Here is a 26,026-nt window from a genome sequence, read left to right as displayed (position 1 = left end):
CACACACACACACACACACACACACACACACACACACACTATGTCAGAGAGACACTATGCAGGCCATCCTTTTGTTCATTTAGTTGTTCATTTTCACTCAGTAGGTCAAATGCAAGGTAACACAAACAGTGTTTGTGTGTGTGCGTGTGCGCTGCAGAATGCTGTGGTAGCCATGCTGGTTGAGTGTGCCTTGAATTCTAAATAAATCACAGACAGTGTCACCAGCAAAGCACCCCCACACCATCACACCTCCTCCTCCATGCTTCATGGTGGGAACCACACATGCGGAGAGCATCTGTTCACCTACGGCGGTTGGAACCAAAAACCTCACAGTCTAATGTCCATTGCACGTGTTTCTTGGCCCAAGCAAGTCTCTTCTTATTATTGGTGTCCTTTAGTAGTGGTTTATTTGCAGCAATTCGACCATGAGGGCCTGGTTCACGCAGTCTCCTCTGAAGAGTTGATGTTGAAATGTGTCTGTTACTTGAACTCTGTGAAGCAGTTATTTGGGCTGCAATCTGAGGTGCTGTTAACTCTAATGAACTTATCCTCTGCAGCAGAGGTAACTCCGGGTCTTCCTTTCCTGGCACACCTGTTAATTGAAATGCATTCTATTTGACTACCTCATGAAGCTGGTTGAGAGAATGCCAATAGTGTGCAAAGCTGTCAAGGCAAAGGGTGGCTACTTTAAAGAATCTCAAATCTAAAATATATTTTGATTTGTTTAACACTTCTTTGGTGACTATATGATTCCATATGTGTTATTTTATAGTTTTGATGTCTTCACTATTATTCTACAACGTAAAAAATAAAGAAAAACCCTTGAATGAGTAGGTGTGTCCAAACCTTTCACTGGTACTGTATATGAAAACCCTCGTTTTGTACAGTGGCACTTCAAGACAGTTTTATTTGTGTTGTTAAATCATTGGGTTGTTTTTGGCTGGAGTTCAGTTCAGGTCAAGACCCTGACACCGTGCCTAGTGGAGAGACCAGTCCCACTAGTGTGTGTGTGTGTGTGTGTGTGTGTGTGTGTGTGTGTGTGTGTGTGTGTGTGTGTGTGTGTGTGCCCACGTGTTCTCCCTGTGTTAGTGTCAGTAGGCTAGTTGAGGGGAGAAGACACAGAACAGACTGAGCCCTAATAGTTATCTTCCCTGGATACCTCTCTCTGTCTGTGGCCAGGTCACTGGAAGTATCCCTTTACCTAGCCTTGTAGCCTTGGAAGTGTGAGTGTGTGTGTGTGTGTGTGTGTGTGTGTGTGTGTGTGTGTGTGTGTCTGTCAGTCAGTGTATAGGACCCTATACAGTACAAGACACAGTACATCAGTGTCCTGGAGCGAACAGCAGCATTATAACTACCATCACCAGACAACAACTTCATACACTATAATGGGCTCTAGAGATTTCACTATAATGGGCTCTAGAGATTTCACTATAATGGGCTCTAGAGATTTCACTGGTCAGGCCATGTGGTGTGGAAAAACACGATTGAAATACCAGCCTTTAAGTGAGGGGAGATATGAAATGTATTCTGCTGTGCTGCAACAGCATTCTTTACCCTGAGGCTTAGCTTGGAGCTAGGGCCCGGTGGATGTCTTTGCTGTATTAGCCTGCTGTGGCTACAGTATGTTGTAACACACTTAGCATGGTGTTCTATTTTACCCTGAAATACCAGCCGTTATTCACTTAACCCTGCCTCACACTGGAAGCTCTGTGGCTGGCCGCATGCAGGCTCTGCTCTCACATTGTGTCGTGTTGTGAATGTGGCCAAGTGAACAGCCTGTTTAAGTCTCGGTCTGTCTGTCCGTCTGTCTCTCTCTCTTTCCCTCTCTTTCCTTCACTGTGTACATAACCGTGATTGTTGAATGGACAATGAATCATCGGCGTCTCCTTTAAAAAAAAACCTTGGGCTTATTCTGACCGAGAAGAAGACAACATTATCCCGCCAACACTAGTTGCCATGGAAACGGCTCATAGGTTCTGTAATTGCTGCCGCTGGGCTTTTGGAATACCTTTAAGACACTGTGTGGATCTGGATTGCTTGTTAATGCCATGTCAACTCATTTTTTCTAGCTCTGCCCGGCGCACCTTCACAATACAACGATGGATCCTTAGTGAAGCCTTACAAAACCTTACAGCTGTCCTCTTCTAGTTTTCCTTTTATGATTCATGTTGTAGGGAGTGTCTGTCTGTACCTGTCAGAGAGGATGAAAGAGTGAGGTTTATGGTCCTCTTTCTCTCTCTCTTCTCTCCCCTTCTCACTCTTTCCTTATTTCTCTCAGAATCCCCGCTCTCTCTCTCCTTTCCTACTCTACCTCTTTCCTTATTTCTCAAATCTCTCTCTCTCTCTCTCTCTCTCTCTCTCTCTCTCTCTCTCTCTCTCTCTCTCTCTCTCTCTCTCTCTCTCTCTCTCTCTCTCTCTCTCTCTCTCTCTCCTTATTTCTCTCAGCACTCCCCTCTGCTTCCTTCTCTCTCTCTCTCTCTCTCTCTCTCTCTCTCTCTCTCTCTCTCTCTCTCTCTCTCTCTCTCTCTCTCTTCTCTCCCCCTCTCTCTCAGCACTCCTTCATGCTTCTTCTCCCTAGCCCTGAGGAGGTGTGTGCTGAGATGTAAATTAGAGAGTTTGCGCTGACTCTTCTTCTCTCAGTCTGTTCTCTGGGAGTTCTCTGCCATTACTTGCTATTTGGCACATTTGGCAATGCACCCTACACAAGGAGCTGTTATGTCAAACCTTACACTCTTTATACAGTATGACATTTACGTATGGTTTGTGAAGCATCTGATGCTGATGAAGACATTGTTTATGCTATATAATGCCTTTATACACAGGGCTGGTCCGTGCTGTTCTGCCGCCCTAGGCGAGACCAAAAAATGCCCCCCCAAAACTAGAATAGTCCCAGTTAGCGAAATTAAGTTGAAAAGACGTGTAAAATACGTATTTTCCAGACGTTGGAAGTTAGGTTCAATTTAGGTTCTGAATGAAAGGTGAAAAGATGCATGTTTCGTACGTTTAAAATACATATTTTCCAGGACATTGAAAAGGCATCTTTTCCGGACGTTGAAAAATACGTATTTCTTCCAGGACGTTGAAATCAGATTCATTTTCGGTTCTGAATGAAAGTTAAAAATACGTAATTTCTAGATGGACACGATTGGTTCAAATTTGGTCCGGACTGCACCGAAAAAGACATCCAAAAGGCATCGGCATTGGTCTGAGGTGTAGCCTACAGTGTTGCCTGAAATTGAATGTTTTGAATGCCTATCTATGTGGTAAGCCTACCGTTTGTAAAACACCAAAAAAAGACGTAGGGTCCGGACCGGACCAAAACAAGACATCCGAAAGACGTTGGCTCGTGCTTACTGGGGTGTAGCCTACCATGTCGCCAGCAATGGAATGTTATGAATGCCCATCCATGTGGTAAGCCACCATTTGTATAACAGGCCGTTGCATTGGCTTTACTGGTCCTGATTCCTGTGACTAATGAATTTGGCGATTTAAGCTCTGAATATCAGCTACCCAACTTTATCAGGAGTTATCATGAGCATTTTTGCAATGTGTATACACAGCAATAATTCAGAAGTGTTTTAATTTTTCATTATGATTACCTTGTCAGAAATTGACTGATACAAACTTGAAACCACTGATCATGACAATGGGGTATAACTCCTGGACAACCATTGTGATTGTCCATTCCATAATGTCCATTTTACTTTGACCTGTCCTGTTTTTAGGGTATTTTGTTTGTTAACATGATAGCGCATTTTTTATTTGATTGGGCGCCATTTAGGTTAGGCTATTTGATCGGAGAAACCTGCATGACGTAAAAACAGTCTGCCTCATTACATTGTCATACATGTTATCTCCAGGCTGTAGGCTACAGAAAAGGCCACATCCTCTTTCTACCATATCCTATATCTGCTACATGATTTATGTTAGATGATTTTTTTGACTGAACGTTGGTGGAGCGCTGCAGAGATGCATCTCTCCAACAGCACCCTGGAGAAGCGCTGGGAATGGACAAGCAAAATACTTTGACAAAGTGGGCATTGTTTGTCACAGGCCGGCATCAGTGCTCACATAAAAAGGCCATTTGCCACTGTTTGAGAGAAATTGTCATTGTTTTTGGGCAGAATTACAGTGCATTCGGAAAGTATTCAGACCCCTTGACTCTTTCCACATTTTGTTACATTTCAGCCTTATTCTAAAATTGATTAAATTATTTTTTCCACTCATCAATACCCCATAATGACAAAGTGAAAACAGGTTTTTAGAAATTGTTTGCAAAAAAACAGAAATACCTTCTTTACATAAATATTCAGACCCTTTGCCATGAGACTCAAAATGGAGCTCAGGTGCATCCTGTTTCCATTGATCATCCTTGAGATGTTTCTACAACTTGATTGGAGTCCACCTGTGGTAAATTCAATTGATTGTGCATGTCAGAGCAAAAACCAAGCCATGAGGTCGAAGGAATTGTCCGTAGAGCTCCGAGACAGGATTGTGTCGAGGCACAGATCTGGGGAAGGGTGGCAAAACATTTCTGCAGGATTGAAGGTCCCCAAGAACACAGTGTTCTCCATCATTATTAAATGGAAGAAGTTTGGAACCACCAAGACTCTTCCTAGAGCTGGCCACCAGGCCAAACTGAGCAATCAGGGGAGTAGGGCCTTGGTCAGGGAGGTGACCAAGAACCCGATGGTCACTCTGACAGAGCTCCAGAGTTCCTCTGTGGAGATGGGAGAACCTTCCAGAAGGACAACCATCTCTGCAGCACTCCACCAATCAGGCCTTTATGGTAGAGTGGCCAGACGGAAGCCACTCCTCAGTAAAAGGCACATGACAGCCCGCTTGAAGTTTGCCAAAAGGCACCTAAAGACTCTCAGACCATGAGAAACAAGATTCTCTGGTCTGATGAAACCAAGATTGAACTCTTTGGCCTGAATGCCAAGCGTCACGTCTGGAGGAAACCAGGCACCATCCCTACGGTGAAGCATGGTGGTGGCAGCATTATGCTGTGAGAATGTTTTTCAGCAGGAGGCACTAGGAGATAAGTCAGGATCGAGGGAAAGATTAACGGAGCAAAGTACAGAGAGATCCTTGATGAAAACCTGCTCAGGACCTTAGACTGGGGCGAAGGTTCACCTTCCAACAGGACAACGACCCTAAGCATACAGCCAAGACAACGCAGGAGTGGCTTCGGGACAAGTCTCTGAATGTCCTTGAGTGGCCCACTTGAACCCGATCTAACATCTCTGGAGAGACCTGAAAATAGCTGTGCAGCGATGTTCCCCATCCAACCTGACAGAGCTTGAGGATCTGCAGAGAATAATAATAATAATAATAATATGCCATTTAGCAGATGCTTTTATCCAAAGCGACTTACAGTCATGCGTGCATACATTTTTGTGTATGGGTGGTCCCAGGGATCGAACCCACTACCCTGGCGTTACAAGCGCCGTGCTCTACCAGCTGAGCTACAGAGGACCGCATGGGAGAAACTCCCCAAATACAGGTGTGCAGAGCTTGTAGCGTCATACTCAAGAAGACTTGAGGCTGTAATCGCTGCCAAAGGTGCTTCAACAAAGTACTGAGTAAAGGGTCTGAATACTTATGTAAATGTCATATTTCAGTGTTTTATTTTTAATAAATTTGCAGAACATGTAAAAAAAAAAAAATTTGCTTTGTCATTATGGGGTATTGTGTGTAGATTGATGAGGGGGTTAAAAAACAATTTAATCCACTTTAGAATAAGGCTGTAACGTAACAAAATGTGGAAAAGGTCAAGGGTTCTGAATACTTTCCGAATGCACTGTAAGTGAGTTTCTATGTGTTGTTGGAGGTGGGACTTGGTCAGTTTAGCTCAGAAAATGCCGCCCTCGTCAATCTGCCGCCATAAGCGTCCGCCTAATCCTGCCTAATGAGCGGGCCTGCCGTGTTTATACGTTGCAGTTTATTCAAGTTGCACCGGCCTACCTCACTGGAGGCTTTGGGTTAGACTATAAGGTATTTGCATGGTGTGGGCCATTGGCTGGGTTGTGGTTGGGGTTGAGGTAGGGGGTATAGAGGTGGGGCTTGAGGCAGCTCTGGTCGGGGCAAGGGGAGGTGGCATGATGCAAACAACTATCTGGGATCTCGTGAGAGAAAACCAAGAGATATGTTAAAAGCTGATCTAGCCTAAACACAAGGGGAGTATGAATGTTAACGGCTGCTCTGTTGTTCTTTTGCTCTCTCGCTCTCTCGTTCTCTCTCTTTCTCTCTGTCTGTCTCACTCTCTCTTCAGACTGGACTGGTCTATACAGGAGAGGACAGTCTCTTCATCCAGCCGGTCAGTGTGGTCAGCGGTCCTGCCGACTCCTTCTCCGGGCAGCAGCACAGGGTGGTCCGACACCGACGCTCAGCCAAGACCAGCCCTACTTCTGCCCCTCCCACTGGACCCACGGCTGCAGACAAGCAGCCCAAGTACTGCGGCACCATTCCAGGTGAGTGACAGAAATGTTGAATGATGGATAGTGGATATTGGATACCATTGGACCGCCACTGCCTAAAATAATTGTCCTTAACTGGTTGATTTGGTGGCTTTTGGAAGGGAAAGGTAAAGGGGGATATCTAGTCAGTTGCACAACTGAATGCATTCAACCAAAATGTGTCTTCCACACTTAGCCCAACCCCTATGAATGGGAATGGAGTGTCAGCGATGCCCACAGTCCAAATAAAATGTTCTGGTTCAAGAGTTAAAATCAGTGTACAGAAACAGGGATCCTATATTGGAGTGAGAGAGCGGATCCTCCGTGCCTGTGAAGTATGGCTGTAACAAACAACCAATAGTAGAAGTGACAGCTGCATGTACATTAGAAAACAGTCATTTTATGGTTTACATTTTAGCAGACGCTCTTATCCAGAGCAACTTACAGTTAGTGAGTACATACATTAATTTATATATATATATTTTGTTTCATACTGGCCCCCAATGGGAATCGAACTCACAACCCTGGCGTTGCAAACGCCATGCTCTACCAACTGAGCTACATCCCTGCCGGCCATTCCCTCCCCTACCCTGGGCCAATTGTGCGCCACCCCATGGGTCTCCCGGTCGCGGCTGGCTATGACAGAGCCTGGATTCGAACCAGGATCTCTAGTGGCACAGCTAGCACTGCGATGCAGTGCCTTAGACCACTGTGCCACTCGGGAGAGTGGCCTAATTGTCACTCAAAAGCTTTATTACCGTACATGCAAGTTTATTAGGCCTTTTTGTAACTTTCATGCATACCTTATTCTAGTCAGTAGGGGTTCAAATGTAATCAGAAGCTTTGAAGGAGGAGAGAAGTAGTCCATCCATGCAGACTGTGTGAAGGTGAATTGACTGAGTTGAATTGATGTGACCCCCTAGAATGCCTCCGAGCAACCTTTTCCAAATTGAACGCCACCCAGAATCAAAACCATGTGTTGTCGGTTTGCTCTTACTAAGCCAAAGATAATGCATTACAGATCATCACATCTTATGAAGTCAGAAGTTAGATTTTAATATTCTTATTTTTAATTGACATGCTTTTACGCTATTGACACCAGGGTTGGGTAGGTTATAGTGTTGTCACGATACCAGATTTTTTACTTCGATACCGATACCAGGTTCAGTATCACGATTCTCGATACCACCACGATACTTAATACCAAAATGATACCACTGCAAAAAAAAAGAAGGCATATTAACCAAAGTCACAGAATGGCACTTGATCCAGACAGATAAACTCAACTTCTGCTCTGTCCAATCGTTGGGCATCTTTTGAGTTCAATATCATTACATTTTACATTTTATACATCAACATTTTTTATAGACAGTCATGTATGCATTAATGAATCAATTATACAATCAATATGACTTAGTTTTTTACCAGTCTAACTACATAACAACACAATGGTAATCATTTATTTGAATGGTAAATCTCTATTGATAAACTGGGTAAATCAAAGATGTATCCTAGGCCTATTCACATGAATGCATATTCAATAGGAGTGTGAGTATGTAGTGAGAGATGTGAGAGCGAGACCGATTAAGTGAATGGATAAAGTTTTGGTGGCAATCAGCTTTGAAATCAGCATATTTTGCGTTATGGTTTGCATATGATCACAAACAAAGTACCAGGGTACAGTAGCTTCAGCTGTAAGCTAGCAAGAAAAGTTAGCCTACAAAAATTGGAAGCTACCGGTATGTTCTAGCCTGTATGGACATTGTTTTGCGAACAGTAATGAACAGTGTCAAAATGTCTACATGCTGTGTCGCATTATTGAAGTGTGTTAACGTCAGTGCAGCATGAGTGGGGAGCTAACATGATGAAGCCCAGACTTCCAGTGCAGGCTAAGGGGAGAAGGCTGTACATGGGACATCGGCTGCACCAATAGACAGAGTTGATTCGTGAGACACATTTGACAAAAGTACCGACAGTAAAAGAAAATCTAGTACCGAACCGTTTTTCATGTTCTAGTATCAGAGAAATACTGAAGTTTCGGTATACCGTGCAACACTAGTAGGTAACTTTCTAAATTTAATCCGTTACAGTTACTAGTTACCTGTCCAAAATTGTAATCAGTAACACCATTTTTGGATACCCTTAAGAGGCATTAGAAGAAGAAAAAAAGGATCCATCAAACGCATTTGGTGTGTCTTCATAGTGGTCTCTGATTGGTGGTCATCATTTGGTGTGTCATCATAGTGGTCTCTGATTGGTGGTCATCATTTGGTGTGTCATCATAGTGGTCTCTGATTGGTGGTCATCATTTGGTGTGTCATCATAGTGGTCTCTGATTGGTGGTCATCATTTGGTGTGTCATCATAGTGGTCTCTGATTGGTGGTCATCATTTGGTGTGTCATCATAGTGGTCTCTGAACTTTTTTCAATGCTGAATTGAGTGTCATTGAGAAAATAGCAAGATGCCATAATGTATTTTTTTTCCAAACATCCTTTCTCAATTTGAAAGTAATCCAAGAAGTTGTCATCTAGTTTTTCAAAAGTATCTGTAATCCGATTACATTTTTTGTGTGTGCTGGTGAAGTAACTGATTACAGTTACAGCTTTTTTGTAACGAGATTACATGTAATCAGTTACTCCCCAACCCTTGACGCCATCTTCTTCCCTGTCTCGTTGTTGTACAGTAGTTTAGTATTCAGAAGTCGTCCTGGTGTAGGTTTCATAAATCCTGGGTTTCTGAGCAACGTTTATTGCTATCTCCACATTCTTTGATGTTTATTCAGCTCCAATCTGTTGGAAGGAGAGGCGTCTCTGGCTGGCAGCTGGGCCTTGTTTTAATGTGCATTTCCACTCTGTAAACTCCTGTTGGGGCCTGCTCTGTCTCTCTGTCTGTCTGTCTGTCTGTCTTTCGGTCTGTCGGTCTGTCTGTCCCGCTGTGTCTGTCTCTCTCTCTCTCTCTCTCTCTCTCTCTCTCTCTCTCTCTCTCTCTCTCTCTCTCTCTCTCTCTCTCTCTCTCTCAATTCAATAAACATGTAAGGGCTTTATTGGCATGGGAAACATATATTTACATTGCCAAAGCAAGTGAAAATAGATAATAAACAAATAAAAATGTACAATAAAAAAATGAACAGTAAACATTACACTCACAAAATAATAGACATTCTCTCTCTCTCCCTGTCTCTCGCTCTCGCTCTCGCTCTCGCTCTCGCTCTCGCTCTCTCTCTCTCTCTCTTTCTCCCTTTATAACACACACTTCTTCCTCCACCCATACACTAATAATGCATATTTTCCAACCCTTGGATGTCTCCTTGCTGAGGCTATAGATCTTTCTGTCGATAGAAATTCATATTTTTCAGGGCTAGACCTGGTCAGACCGCCAATCTTCACAGGAAGCCGGTGCTTTTGGCTCCCAGAGCATCGACCGGCCTTTAGAACTACATTGGAAAACATTGCATTCTTGAATATATAGTGTATTTTGGTCCCAATGTCTAGTCAGTTTTTAATATTTGAAGGAATGTTAAATGAATGTTTACATAAAGTGTATTTATATTATATTTTTTATTAATTTCATTTGTTTTATTTGTAGTGTTTTTGGATGCTACATTGTTGGATTCCAAGTGTTTTGGGATGCTGCATTGTTGGATTTGTAGTTCTTTTTCTTTTTGGATGGGTTTTATAAAAGTGCATTGAGGTCATATGAATTCTATTTTGCGTAATACAAGTTAAACTACTACTGCTATTAGATTGCAGATAGTAAATGGACGTTTCGTTAGTTTGTGTTTGAATTCTGGTTAAGTATGAGGGTCTTGTCAAAACAGGATGCACGTAATACCATAACAACATTTTGTTAAAGCTTTTATGGAAAGAACCAAATAGCTATAATAGCCCATTTTGTTCCCTTTTTTCCTTCTTCTGTGTGGAAACTGCTCTCCACGTTTTGGATGATGTTGCTGTCACGTTGCTTCAGAGACAATTTAAACCTTCCCAGAGTTTTTCTCGCTACAATGTCTCTGTTCCAAATGTACCCTATTCCCTTTGTAGTGCACTACCTTTGACCAGGGCCCATAGGGGACTCAGCCAACGTCTCCCCTGTGCCTTGTGTTTACCCAGACCATATATATATATATATATGTGTGTGTGTGTGTGTCTCTGTGTGTGTGTGAGATCTTGACGACGTGCACTACATCCCCAAATATTACATAAGGAATCAGCCACACAGACCACCAGCACTTTGACAACCTGTATAAATAAATTATTTCCATATGTTCATATCTGGAGAGAGAGAGAGATCTTCTCAAAATACTATTTTATGAGTCTGGGTGTTAGCACGATTGTGTGTGTATGTTAGCCCCCCCAGCCCTACCCATACTGTATTGAGAGAGTGAGAGCTCACAGCACCCAGGGCTGGACAGTAACATAGCTCCAGGTGCTTTAGCCATCCAGTGTGCGTGCAACTGGTGTCTTGGGGCGAGAGGGACGGAGAGAGGTGCCAGATTTGGAAATTCTTTCCTCTACACTCACGTCTGCCTGAATGCGCCTGGGTCTGGGGCTGAGATGGAGTCCGCAAGCTCCTCTCCTCTCCTCTCCTCTCCTCTCCTCTCCTCTCCTCTCCTCTCCTCTCCTCTCCTCTCCTCTCCTCTCCTCTCCTCTCCTCTCCTCTCCTCTCCTCTCCTCTCCTCTCCTCTCCATCCTCCTCTCTTCTCCCTTCCCTCTCTTTCCTTCCCTTTTTTTTTCTTTCATGTCCCCACCCTTCCCTGCTCTGCCCTCCCTCTCCTCCCCTCTTCCCTCTATCCTCCCTCTCCTCCCCTCTTCCCTCTGTCCTCCCTCTCCTCTCCTCTTCCCTCTGTCCTCCCTCTCCTCCCCTCTTCCCTCTATCCTCCCTCTCCTCCCCTCTTCCCTCTGTCCTCCCTCTCCTCCCCTCTTCCCTCTGTCCTCCCTCTCCTCCCCTCTTCCCTCTGTCCTCCCTCTCCTCTCCTCTTCCCTCTGTCCTCCCTCTCCTCCCCTCTTCCCTCTATCCTCCCTCTCCTCCCCTCTTCCCTCTATCCTCCCTCTCCTCCCCTCTTCCCTCTGTCCTCCCTCTCCTCTCCTCTTCCCTCTGTCCTCCTTCTCCTCTCCTCTTCCCTCTGTCCTCCCTCTCCTCTCCTCTTCCCTCTGTCCTCCCTCTCCTCCACTTCTCCCTCTGTCCTCCCTCTCCTCCCCTCTTCCCTCTGTCCTCCCTCTCCTCCCCTCTTCCCTCTGTCCTCCCTCTCCCCCCCTCTTCCCTCTGTCCTCCCTCTCCCCCCCTCTTCCCTCTGTCCTCCCTCTCCTCCCCTCTTCCCTCTGTCCTCCCTCTCCTCCCCTCTTCCCTCTGTCCTCCCTCTCCTCCCCTCTTCCCTCTGTCCTCCCTCTCCTCCCCTCTTCCCTCTGTCCTCCCTCTCCTCCCCTCTTCCCTCTGTTCCTCATCTCCTTCTCTCTTTCTATCTGGGCAGGCCACTCCAAAGGCTCAGTGAGAGGGGAGCGCTGGCGGTTTCCCCCAAACCACAGAGTCCCTCCCTGGAGAGAGATACGCACAGAGACAGACCGTATATCCATTAAACTCACTCCACTCCACACCACCTCCTGGATACTGCACACACACACACCATCTCTTCCTCCTCCCTACCCCCCGACTCACTGAAGTGTTCTTCATACAGCAGCAGTCCAGTCTGGCCAGTTGAAACTGTGTCATTGCTGATTGCATTAAAGCTGCTGAGGGAGGGAGAAGGAAGTGTGTGTATGTTTGTGTGTCTGTGTGTGTCTTTGTCTGTGTGTGTGTGTGTGTGTGTGTGATTGTGTGTGGATAGGGGGGCAGTTGTTAGTGAATCAGACAACCAGAAAAAAGACTCCGCAACGTTTGTTTGTTTTATTTGCTGGCCCCTGCCCATTTCTTTAACCTCCATTTACTACGTTTTTCTTCACGTGGAATGTGGAAATGTTAAGATAACAAGAGGAGGAGAGTTGGGTTTCAGATGAATATGCTGAGCTGGTCACTGGTCGCATGTATAGGCTGCGTCCCAAATGGCACCCTATTCACTAGTGCATTACTTTTGATCAGGGCCTATAGGGCACTATGTAGGGAATAGGGTGTAATTTGGAACACAGACCTACACTCTTAGAAAAAAGGGTTCCAAAAGGGTTCTTCTGCTGTCCCCATATGAGAACCCTTTTTGGTTCCAGGGGAAACGCTTTTTGGTTCCAGGTAAAACAATTTTTGGTTCCAGGTATAACCATTTTGGATTCCATGTAGAACCCTCTGTGGAAAGGTTTCTACATGGAACCCAAAATGGTTCTACTTGTAACCAAAAGGGTTCTACCTGGAGCCAACAAGGGTTCTTCAAAGGGTTCTCCTATGGGGACTGCCGTAGAACCCCTTTACATTCTAGATAGCACCTTTCTTTCTAAGGCTCACAGAGAAAACAGTGCGGAAATGAAAACCTGCAATTTCTGGGGAGGTCAGTCAGACATCAGCTCGAACTAGACATTGTACCTAACCTCAGATCTAGGATCAGATTACCGTACCCCCAATCCTAACCTTAACCATTAGGGGGGTTAAATGATATATGATCTGAGACCTGGGGTTAGGGGCAACTCTTACCTTCCACTAGATATCCTGACAGAGGTATGGCCTGTGGCTTTAGGAAATGGCTGTGGGGTTTTCCCTAAGTCCAGATCTAGGATCAGCTTCCCCTCCCCCAATCCTAACCTTAACCATTAGTGGGGAAAATGCTAAATGGCCCAACTTCACCCTACACCAGGGAAATCCACTGAAAGACTATTGTAGTTCTAAAGGCCAAAACGATGACACTGAACATTCCTTTTTCTGGAGCACGGTCAAGCTGAACATTAAGAAATCAAAGGTGAATCTTATCACCCAGACACTGTTATTGTTTAGAATGTGAAAACACAGAATGAGAAGTCTAGATTCAGCCAGACCGACATTGTGGCCAGGGCTGAGAGAGAATGTGAAATATGCTGAACCTCTCCAACTCCCAACCCTAAAACACTCTCCCAACTCCTCTCTGCTCACTTGACTCCCACTATGCCGTCCAAGCTGCCTACATTTTAGTTATTCCTAAGAATTTCTGAGCTTTGGCTCACAGAGGAGCGCTCACTCACAGCCTGGACTGGTGGGTGCCTGTGTGTGTCTGTGTGCATGCGTTCACAATCATTTTTGTGTAGATATCTTTGTGTGTGTGTGTGTGCATGCGTGTTTGTGTAGATGCATGCGTGTTTGTGTAGATGTACGTGTGTGTGTGTGTGTGTGCATGTGTATATGTCTTTGTGGGTGTGTGTGTATGTGCGCATGCGTGAAAGGGTGCGGTAAGGTTTTGTGGCAGGTCGGGTTACAGTGTGTGGATTTCTATTTCTCTATCAAAAAGTATAATTTGTGGAACGCAACCTTAGCTGTCAAGCACCTTGGTCTTGACCAATGAGCTGGTATTATTATTATGCCGGTTGCCGTGGGTGATGACATTCTTGCTTTATGAATCTGAGATGGTCACGTAGTCAGCAGGAGAAGGGTTAATGGATGGATGGATGGATGGATGGATGGATGGATGGATGGATGGATGGATGGATGGATGGGTGGATGGATGGATGGATGGATGGATGGATGGATGGATGGATGGGTGGATGGATGGATGGATGGGTGGATGGATGGGTGTATAGATGGATGGATGGATGTCCAGGTTTGAGCTGTTGATTGTGACAGCAGTGGGACAGCAGTGCTGACCTGCTATCTGACCTGATAACAACCTCAATATGACGTTTTCCATGACATCCTGATATCATCATGAATAAATTGTCTTTAACTGGTTAAAATCTGCTTAACGGACGCCGTCCAGTTTACAACCAGAAAATGACTTCCTTTTGATGTGTAATGCCAATTGTTGCCCACTGTGGCTCAGTCAATTCCAGGGAGCTAAACATTTACATTTTAGTCATTTAGCAGACGCTCTTATCCAGAGCAATTAGGGTTAAGTGCCTTGCTCAAGGGCACATTGACAGATTTTTCACCTAGTCGGCTCAGGGATTAGAACCAGTGACCTTTCGGTTACTGGCACAACGCTCTTAACCACTAAGCTACCTGCATAAGGTTCTGGAATTAAAGCTTGCCGTGCCTTCTCCAGCCCCTCTCAGATTCATCAACTAGAGAAGTGACCCACTCCACCCCAAATATAATGACACAACCTTAAAATCGGTAAGTTTCGATTTTTACATCAACAAAAGGGTTGCGACCCTGACTTTGAATACCACTGAATTAGAGCTTGCAGTGCCTTCCTAGATCCTCTCAGACACATCAATTAGAGCTTGCTGTGCCTTCTCCAGCCCCTCTCAGACACATCAAAGAGATGGGCGTGGCAGCTGAAGCGTTAATGCTCCACTTGTCTCCAACATCTAAAGGATTCTCTCGTTAAAGTCGTTAAAGGATTCTCTTTGGAGTGATGCTCTGATTGGACTGATGTATCTCCTGGCTGTGTCCCAAATGGCACCCTGTTCCCCAATGAGTGTACTCCTTTTGACCAGGGCCCACCAGGGCCAATAGCAGTGCACTATGTAGGGAATAGGGTTTCATTTGGGATGCAGAACTGGTCATTCTAGAAAAAAAACACCCCTCTGCTTGAACATCAATTAGATTCCAATTAGGACAGGACATATGAGGAATAGAAATGTCTGGCAAACTTAGATTTTTTTGAGTGAACAGCGCCGGAGAAGATGGCTGCCGTTTTACAGCCCTCTAACCAATTATACTATTATGTGTGTTTTTCCGCGTTATTTGTAATTTATTTTGTACATAATGTTTCTGCCATCGTCTCTTATAACCAAAAAGAGCTTCTGGATATCAGGACAGCGATTACTCACCTCGTATTGGACGAAGATTTTTTCTTCAACGAGGCGGCCGCGAAGGATATCATACAGACACCCGACAAGGCCCAAATCCCCGTCATTCGCGTGAGGAAGAGACGGAGATATCGTGGACGTAGATCGGGGTGCCTTGTAAGGATCCGACGGCGAGCGAGTAAACTGCCTCTTCCATCAATCCTATTAGCCAACGTTCAATCATTTGAAAATAAATTGGATGACTTAAGATTACGGTTATCCTACCAACGGGACATTAAAAACTGTAATATCTTATGTTTCACCGAGTCGTGGCTGAACGACGACATGGATTTCATACAGCTAGCGGGCTATACGCTACATCGGCAGGATAGAACGGCTGACTCCGGTAAGACAAGGGGTGGCGGTCTGTGTATATTTGTAAACAACAGCTGGTGCACAAAATCAAATACTAAGGAAGTCTCGAGGTTTTGCTCGCCTGAGGTAGAGTATCTTATGATAAGCTGTAGACCACACTATTTACCAAGAGAGTTTTCATCTATATTTTTCATAGCTGTCTATTTACCACCACAAACCAATGCTGGCATTAAGATTGCACTGAATGAGTTGTACAAGGCCATAAATCAACAGGAAAACGCTCATCCAGATGCAGCGCTCCTAGTGGCCGGGGACTTTAATGCAGGGAAACTTAAATCCGTTCTACCTAATTTCTACCAGCATGTTAAATGTGCAACCAGAGGAAAAAAAACTCTAGACCACCTTTACTCCACACACAGAGACGCATACAAAGCTCTCCCTCGCCCTCCATTTGGCAAATCTGACCATAACTCTATCCTCCTGATTCCTGCTTATAAGCAAAAACTAAAGCAGGAAGCACCAGTGACTCGGTTAATAAAAAAGTGGTCAGATGACGCAGATGCTAAGCTACAGGACTGTTTTGCTAGCACAGACTGGAACATGTTCCGGGATTCTTCAGACAGCATTGAGGAGTACACCACATCAGTCACTGGCTTCATCAATAAGTGCATCGATGATGTCGTCCCCACAGTGACCGTACGTACATACCCCAACCAGAAGCCATGGATTACAGGAAACATCCGCACTGAGCTAAAGGGTAGAGCTTCCGCTTTCAAGGAACGGGACTCTAACCCGGACGCTTATAAGAAATCCCGCTATGACCTCCGACGAACCATCAAACAGGCAAAGAGTCAATACAGGACTAAGATTGAATCGTACTACACTGGCTCTGACGCTCGTCGGATGTGGCAGGGCTTGAAAACTATTACAGACTACAAAGGGAAGCACAGCCGCGAGCTGCCCAGTGACACAAGCCTACCAGATGAGCTAAACCACTTCTATGCTCGCTTCGAGGCAAGCAACACTGAAGCATGCATGAGAGCACCAGCTGTTCCGGATGACTATGTGATCACGCTCTCCGTAGCCGATGTGAGTAAGACTTTTAAGCAGGTCAACATTCACAAGGCCGCAGGGCCAGACGGATTACCAGGACGTGTACTCCGAGCATGTGCTGACCAACTGACAAGTGTCTTCACTGACATTTTCAACATGTCCCTGACTGAGTCTGTAATACCAACATGTTTCAAGCAGACCACCATAGTCCCCGTGCCCAAGGACTCTAAGATAACCTGCCTAAATGACTACCGACCCGTAGCACTGACGTCTGTAGCCATGAAGTGCTTTGAAAGGCTGGTCATGGCTCACATCAACAGCATTATCCCAGAAACCCTAGACCCACTCCAATTTGCATACCGCCCCAACAGATCCACAGATGATGCAATCTCTATTGCACTCCACACTGCCCTTTCCCACCTGGACAAGAGGAACACCTACGTGAGAATGCTATTCATTGACTACAGCTCAGCATTCAACACCATAGTGCCCTCTAAGCTCATCACTAAGCTAAGGATCCTGGGACTAAACACCTCCCTCTGCAACTGGATCCTGGACTTCCTGACGGGCCGCCCCCAGGTGGTAAGGGTAGGTAACAACACATCTGCCACACTGATCCTCAACACGGGGGCCCCTCAGGGGTGCGTGCTCAGTCCCCTCCTGTACTCTCTGTTCACCCATGACTGCATGGCCAGGCACGACTCCAACACCATCATTAAGTTTGCCGACGACACAACAGTGGTAGGCCTGATCACCGACAACGATGAGACAGCCTATAGAGAGGAGGTCAGAGACCTGGCCATGTGGTGCCAGGACAACAACCTCTCCCTCAACGTGACCAAGACAAAGGAGATGATTGTGGACTACAGGAAAAAAAAGAGGACTGAGCACGCCCCCATTCTCATCGACGGGGCTGTAGTGGAACAGGTTGAGCGCTTCAAGTTCCTTGGTGTCCACATCACCAACGAACTATCATGGTCCAAACACACCAAGACAGTCGTGAAGAGGGCACGACAAAGCCTATTCCCCCTCAGGAGACTGAAAAGATTTGGCATGGGTCCTCAGATCCTCAAAAAATTCTACAGCTGCACCATCGAGAGCATCCTGACTGGTTGCATCACCGCCTGGTATGGCAACTGCTTGGCCTCCGACCGCAAGGCACTACAGAGGGTAGTGCGTACGGCCCAGTACATCACTGGGGCCAAGCTTCCTGCCATCCAGGACCTCTATACCAGGCGGTGTCAGAGGAAGGCCCTCAAAATTGTCAAAGACTCCAGCCACCCTAGTCATAGACTGTTCTCTCTGCTACCGCACGGCAAGCGGTACCGGAGTGCCAAGTCTAGGTCCAAAAGACTTCTCAACAGCTTCTACCCCCAAGCCATAAGACTCCTGAACAGCTAATCATGGCTACCCGGACTATTTGCACTGCCCCCCCACCCCATCCTTTTTACGCTGCTGCTACTCTGTTAATTATTTATGCATAGTCACTTTAACTCTACCCACATGTACATATTACCTCAACTACCTCAACTAGGCGGTGCCCCCGCACATTGACTCTGCAACGGTACCCCCCTGTATATATAGCCTCCCTACTGTCACTTTATTTTACTTCTGCTCTTTTTTTTCTCAACACTTTTTTTGTTGTTGTTTTATTTTTACTTTTTTTGTTAAAAATAAATGCACTGTTGGTTAAGGGCTGTAAGTAAGCATTTCACTGTAATGTCTGCACCTGTTTTATTCGGCGCATGTGACCAATAACATTTGATTTGATTTGATTTGATCCCCTTTAATGGTCAGCGCTTAAAGGGATAGTTCACTAGTATGACACTTCTAAGGTGTGATAAAATGTTTTATCTTTGAGTGATCTCTTCATGTCTACCATACAGTGACTGTGGAGTCTGGTTTTAGTCTAGGACCTAGGTCTAGGCTGGATCATATATATTGGATCTTTATAATGTGATTCTGCCTCCAGTAGACTGTAATGAACTGGAGAAGTCACAAAATTACTTTAACTTTCCTGAAATTCCCAGGTTTCCCTGAAATCTCAGTTGGAAGATTACAGGAATCAGGAGGGAATAAGCAGGAAGTCCGGAATCCTCCAAACAGGATTTCAGGAAAACCTGGGACTTTTGGGAAAGTTACAGAAATGTTGCAACCCTCGTGTCGATCTACTGTATACACTCTGTACTCTTTCTACATTTTGCCAATGTGGACGGCAATCAGTTTATCCAAAGTTATTACACATCAGGATTAGAGGACTTATCACATCAGACCCATAACAGCAGCACTTTGCTATTGTCTGGAGCCACGAAAAACCGCTGAGTCTGCAGATTTTATTGTCCCCCTGCTGAGTGTGTTAGTCTCAAGATTTCATAGCAGGCTGTAATTTGTCTCAGTATGACTCAGAAACAAGTTGGGTACTGTCAGTAGCTGAGTGTAGATGTGGTGAGGAAATCAAGCGCAGGAAACACGGGCGTACGTCAACAGACTTTAGTGAACAAAAGGCAGCACCAAACAGGCGAACAGCCAACCCAACCGGGAGGCAAAATACAAAATACGCACAACACACACAGTGCGTAAAATGAAGAACGCGCACACAGTGCGGACTCTCGGAAAAACAACACACGAGAGTAAATACAACAAGAGCAACAGCTTGACAAATATACAATACCACATAACACCTGCCCCCACACACGAAAACTAAATAGGCAACCAAATCAAACACTAACAAGGGACAGGTGTACAAACAGACAAAACCAAACAAACATGAAACATCGAACGGTGGCAGCTAGTACTCCGGGGACGACGACCGCCGAAGCCTGCCCGAACAAGGAGGAGGAGCAGCCTCGGCCGAAACCGTGACAGTACCCCCCCCTTGACGCGCGGCTCCAGCCGTGCGCCGATCCCGGCCTCGGGGACGACCAGGACGACGCGGAGCAGGGCGCGTAGGATGACCCCGATGGAACTCGGTCAGCAGGGACAGGTCTAATATGTCCCTCCTCGGCACCCAGCACCGCTCCTCCGGGCCGTACCCCTCCCACTCCACGAGATATTGGAGACCCCCCATCCGGCGTCTCGAATCAAGGATGGACCTCACAGTGTACGCCGGAGCCCCCTCGATGTCCAACGGGGGCGGAGGAGTCTCTTCTATCTCATAGTCCTGGAGTGGACCAGCTACCACCGGCCTGAGGAGAGACACATGGAACGAGGGGTTAATATTCCTGTAATCAATAGGCAGTTCTAACCTGTAACACACCTCGTTCAACCTCCTCAGGACTTTGAATGGCCCCACAAACCGCCGACCCAGCTTCCGGCAGGGCAGGCGGAGGGGCAGGTTTCTGGTCGAGAGCCAGACTCGATCTCCAGGTGCGTACACAGGCCCCTCACTGCGGTGGAGATCGGCGCTCGTCTTATGCCGACGGATGGCCCGCTGCAGATGAACGTGGGCAGCGTTCCATGTCTCCTCCGAGCGCCGCACCCACTCATCCACCGCAGGGGCCTCAATCTGGCTCTCGTGCCAAGGTGCCAGAACCGGCTGGTACCCTAACACACACTGGAAAGGGGTTAGTTGGGTGGAGGAGTGGCGGAGAGAGTTCTGTGCCATCTCGGCCCACGGAACGTATCTCGCCCACTCCTCCGGCCGGCCCTGGCAATAAGACCTCAGAAACCTACCCACATCCTGGTTGACACGTTCAACCTGCCCATTACTCTCCGGGTGGTAACCCGAGGTAAGGCTCACCGAAACCCCCAACCGTTCCATAAACGCTCTCCACACTCTGGAGGTGAACTGGGGGCCTCGATCAGACACTATATCCTCGGGTACCCCGTAATGCCAGAAGACGTGAGTAAACAGAGCCTCAGCGGTCTGTAGGGCAGTAGGGAGACCCGGCATGGGAAGGAGACGACAGGCCTTCGAGAACCGATCCACAACGACCAGGATGGTAGTATTCCCCTGTGAGGGGGGAAGGTCTGTAACAAAATCCACCGAGAGGTGGGACCAGGGTCGTTGTGGAACGGGCAGGGGTTGTAGCTTACCCCTGGGCAAATGTCTGGGCGCCTTACACTGGGCACACACCGAACAGGAGGAGACATAAACCCTCACATCCCTGGCTAACGTTGGCCACCAGTACTTAGTGCTAAGGCAGTGAACTGTCCGGCCGATACCTGGATGTCCAGAGGAGGGGGACGTATGAGCCCAATAAATGAGGCGATCGCGTACCTCGAGCAGAACGTACGTCCGACCCACTGGACACTGTGGAGGACTTGGGTCGGTGCGTAACGCCCGCTCGATCTCTGCATCGACCTCCCATACCACCGGTGCAACCAGACAAGACTTTGGTAGTATGGGAGTGGGCTCAACGGACCTCTCCTCCGTGTCATACCGCCGAGACAGGGCATCTGCCTTCCCGTTCTGGGACCCAGGGATGTAAGTGATTTTAAACACAAACCGGGCTAGAAACATAGTCCAGCGGGCCTGGCGAGGATTCAGTCTCCTAGCTGCCCGGATGTATTCCAGGTTACGGTGGTCAGTCAAAATGAGGAAAGGGTGTTGAGCCCCCTCAAGCCAATGCCTCCACACCTTTAGGGCCTGTACCACGGCTAACAGCTCCCTGTCCCCTACGTCATAATTCCGCTCCGCCGGACTGAGTTTCTTAGAATAAAAAGCACAGGGGCGGAGTTTAGGTGGTGTGCCAGACCGTTGTGAGAGAACGGCCCCAATACCGGCCTCGGACGCGTCTACCTCTACCTGGAATGGTAAAGCGGTATCCGGATGCGCCAACACCGGCGCCGAGGTAAACAGGTCCTTCAGTCTCCCAAAAGCCCTGTCCGCCTCAGCTGACCACCGCAAGCGCACCGGACCCCCCTTCAACAGAGACGTTATGGGAGCTGCCACCTGTCCAAAACCCCGGATAAACCTCCGGTAGTAATTCGCAAAACCCAAGAACTGTTGCACCTCTTTCACAGTGGTTGGGGTTTGCCAATTACGCACAGCTGACACCCGGTCAACCTCCATCTTCACCCCTGACGCAGACAACTGATAACCCAAAAAGGAGACCGACTTCTGAAAGAACAGACATTTCTCTGCCTTGACATATAGGTCATGCTCCAACAGCCTCCTCAACACTCGGCGCACCAGGGCTACATGCTCTGCTCGGGTAGAACTGTACACCAGAATATTGTCGATGTACACAACTACTCCCTGCCCCTGCATGTCCCGGAAAATCTCATCGACGAAGGATTGGAAGACTGAGGGAGCATTCATTAACCCATATGGCATGACGAGATACTCGTAATGACCGGAGGTCGTGCTAAACGCTGTCTTCCATTCATCGCCCTCTCTAATGCGCACCAAGTTATATGCGCTCCTGAGATCCAATTTTGTGAAGAACTGAGCACCGTGTAATGACTCCGTCATAGTCGCAATCAGAGGAAGTGGATAGCTGTACTTCACCGTAATCTGATTGAGACCGCGGTAATCAATACACGGGCGCAGACCTCCATCCTTTTTCTTCACAAAAAAGAAGCTTGAGGAAGCGGGTGAAGTGGAGGCCCGTATGTATCCCTGTCTCAGAGACTCGGCGATGTAAGTTTCCATCGCCTTCCTCTCCTCTTGAGACAAGGGATACACATGGCTCCGCGGGAGGGCTGCTCCTAACTGGAGATCTATCGCACAATCCCCCTGTCTATGAGGCGGCAGCTGCGCCGCCCTAGTCTTACTAAACACCAGTGTCAAATCCTCATACTCGGGGGGAATGTGCAGTGCAGGCATTAGATTCGGACTTTCCACCGAGGTCGCCCCTATGGAAACACCCAGACACAGCCCCTCACACTGAGCAGACCACCCTTTAAGAGCTTTCTCTCGCCACGAAATAGTAGGGTCATGGGTAATCAACCAGGGAAGCACCAGCACCACCGGATACGCAGGAGAGTCAATCAGATAGAGCTGAATCGTCTCCTCATGACCCCCCTGCGCCTCCATCTTAAGGGGCGCTGTGACCTCCCTAATCAACCCAGACCCTAACGGACGGCTATCTAGGGCATGTACAGGGAAAGGCTTATCAACGGGAAGGAGAGGAATCCCTAATTCTGCACAGAACTGGCGATCTACAAAGTTCCCAGCTGCGCCTGAATCGACTAGCGCCTTATGCTGGGAACGAGGTGCTACCTGTGGAAAACAAACAGGCAAGGTTATGTGAACGACAGAAAGCTCTGGGTAAGTAGGGCGCCTACTCACCTGGGAGGACTCCCCAATGCGTGGCCTGCCTTCACCTCCACCGGGGGACCTTCCCCAACACCTAGCCGCGGTGTGCCCTCCACGGCCACAGTTGGTGCAGGGGACGGCCCCCCTCGGGTTCCTACTCCTCCTTTCTCTAGCGCCAGCACCTCCGAGCTCCATAGGGCTCGGCTCGGAGGTGCTGGAGGGTGAAATGGGCGACCCCCATCCGGGGCGTCCACGGGTGGCGAGCAGGGTGTCCAACCGAATGGCCATGTCGACTAGTTGGTCAAACGTCAACATGGTATCCCTGCACGCCAACTCTCTTTGGACGTCCTCCCGGAGGCTACAACGGAAGTGGTCTATGAGGGCCCGCTCATTCCACCCTGCATCTGCCGCTAGAGTCCGGAACTCCAGGGCAAAATCCTGTGCGCTCCTCATCCCCTGTCGGAGGAAGAACAGACGCTCCCCCGCCGCCTTCCCTTCTGGTGGATGGTCGAACACGGCCCGGAAGCGGCGGGAGAACTCCGCATAAGTGATGGTAGCGGCGTCCATTCTCCTCCATTCGGCGTTGGCCCACTCCAACGCCTTGCCGGTGAGACAGGAGATGAGGGCGGAGACGCTCTCGTGTCCCGAGGGCGCCGGGTGTACGGTGGCGAGGTAGAGCTCCACCTGTAGCAGGAACCCTTGACACCCGGCAGCGGAGCCGTCGTACGCCCTCGGGAGCGAGAGCCGGATCCCACTGGGTTCCGGAATGTGGACAGGAGGACTGACCGATGGGGATGGTCCGGTAGGTGGGGGCGCTGCTTTCCCATCGGTGGAGAGTGTTCATCACCCGATCCAAGGCGTGACCGATCTGGTTAATCCGGTCCTCTTGTCCACGAAGACGGTCCTCCATGACCTCTGTCGGCGCGGGTGCTCCTGCTGACTCCATGACGGATGTGGTATTCTGTCAGTAGCTGAGTGTAGATGTGGTGAGGAAATCAAGCGCAGGAAACACGGGCGTACGTCAACAGACTTTAGTGAACAAAAGGCAGCACCAAACAGGCGAACAGCCAACCCAACCGGGAGGCAAAATACAAAATACGCACAACACACACAGTGCGTAAAATGAAGAACGCGCACACAGTGCGGACTCTCTGAAAAACAACACACGAGAGTAAATACAACAAGAGCAACAGCTTGACAAATATACAATACCACATAACACCTGCCCCCACACACGAAAACTAAATAGGCAACCAAATCAAACACTAACAAGGGACAGGTGTACAAACAGACAAAACCAAACAAACATGAAACATCGAACGGTGGCAGCTAGTACTCCAGGGACGACGACCGCCGAAGCCTGCCCGAACAAGGAGGAGGAGCAGCCTCGGCCGAAACCGTGACAGGTACGTCCCAAATGGCACCCTATTCCCTACAAAGTGGACCACTGTTAACCAGTGCCCTATGGGCCCTGGCCAGAAGTAGTGTACTATAAAGGGACTAGGATGCCATTTGGGTTGCAACTGTGTGCTCAACTTTGTCTTTTGGGTTCAAGGCAGTTCTCTGTTTGTCTCAATATTGCTCTTGTTATTGTTTTTCTTCTCTGGTGACTGTGGTTTAAAGCCACTGCAAAGGGAGAAAGGGAGTTGTCTTCACTGCTCTTCATTAATACCTATTTTATTGCTGTCTGGGTGGGATGTGCATGGTGATGTAAGGGAGTTTGTCAGTACTGTTGTTGTTCGCCCTATAGTTTTGCTGTTTGGGCTATTCATTTCGATATGGGTTTTCTTTGTTAAGCGTTCTGTGACAAATACACTAATTTCTGAAAATAGTGCTATTCAAACGACATTTGATTGATACGTTTTATTTTATTTTATTTTTAGGGGGTTTAGCTTTAAAATTGCAGATAGATTGTAACTTCCATCAATGTAAATGTCTGCATCACTTCCAATCCCCCATATGTTTTTTTCCCGCAAATATATATATATATATATATATATATATATATATACACTACCGTTCAGAAGTTTGGGGTCACTCAGAAATGTCCTTGTTTTCCATGAAAACATACATGAAATGAGTTTGAATAAGAAATATAGCAAAATGAATAGGAAATGTAGTCATTGACAAGGTTAGAAATAATTGAAATAATAATTGTATCCTGCAAACTTTGCTTTCGTCAAAGAATCCTCCATTTGCAGCAATTACAGCCTTGCAGACCTTTGGCATTCTAGTTGTCAATTTGTTGAGGTAATCTGAAGAGATTTCACCCCATGCTTCCTGAAGCATTTCCCACAAGTTGGATTGGCTTGATGGGCATTTCTTACGTACCATACGGTCAAGCTGCTCCCACAACAGCTCAATAGGGTTGAGATCCGGTGACTGTGCTGGCCACTCCATTATAGACAGAATACCAGCTGACTGCTTCTTCCCTAAATAGTTATTGCATAGTTTGGAGCTGTGCTTTAGGTCATTGTCCTGTTGTAGGAGGAAATTGGCTCCAATCAAGCGCTGTCCACAGGGTATGGCATGGCGTTGCAAAATGGAGTGATAGCCTTCCTTCTTCAATATCCCTTTTATCCTGTACAAATCTCCCACTTTACCAGCACCAAAGCACCCCCAGACCATCACATTGCCTCCACCATGCTTGACAGATGGCATCAAGCACTCCTCCAGTGTCTTTTCATTTGGTCTGCATTTCACAAATGTTCTTCTTTGTGATCCGACACCTCAAACTTCGATTCGTCTGTCCATAACACTTTTTTCCAATCTTCCTTAATCTTTTTCTTTGCAACTCTGCCTAGAAGGTCAGCATCCCGGAGTCGCCTCTTCACTGTTGACGTTGAGACTGGTGTTTTGCGGGTACTATTTAATAAAGCTGCCATTTGAGGACCTGTTTCTCAAACTAGACACTAATGTATTTGTCCTCTTGCTCAGTTGTGCACCGGGGCCTCACACTCCTCTTTCTATTCTGGTTAGAGACAGTTTGCGCTGTTCTGTGAAGGGAGTAGTACACAGCGTTGTACGAGATCTTCAGTTTCTTGGCAATTTCTCGCATGGAATAGCCTTCATTTCTCAGAACAAGAATAGACTGACGAGT

At 47.2% G+C, this 26,026-nt stretch overlaps 1 protein-coding gene across 1 annotated transcript in view; it reads left to right on the top strand.

Moving 5' to 3' along the window:
- The window catches only part of adamts17 (ADAM metallopeptidase with thrombospondin type 1 motif, 17), a 125,968-nt gene that overhangs the window by 2,715 nt on the left and 97,227 nt on the right, over positions 1-26,026 (top strand). Inside the window, exon 3 of the mRNA XM_084154121.1 lies at positions 6,275-6,473. Within this exon, the coding sequence (XP_084010247.1) occupies positions 6,275-6,473 (199 nt within the window). The remainder of the gene's footprint in view (positions 1-6,274; positions 6,474-26,026) is intronic.

Source organism: Coregonus lavaretus (assembly GCF_964263955.1).
Source record: "Coregonus lavaretus genome assembly, chromosome: 37".
In the NCBI taxonomy this organism is placed as follows: domain Eukaryota; kingdom Metazoa; phylum Chordata; class Actinopteri; order Salmoniformes; family Salmonidae; genus Coregonus; species Coregonus lavaretus.
Note: the sequence above shows the minus strand (reverse complement) of the source record. Positions and strands in the feature narration are given on the sequence as shown.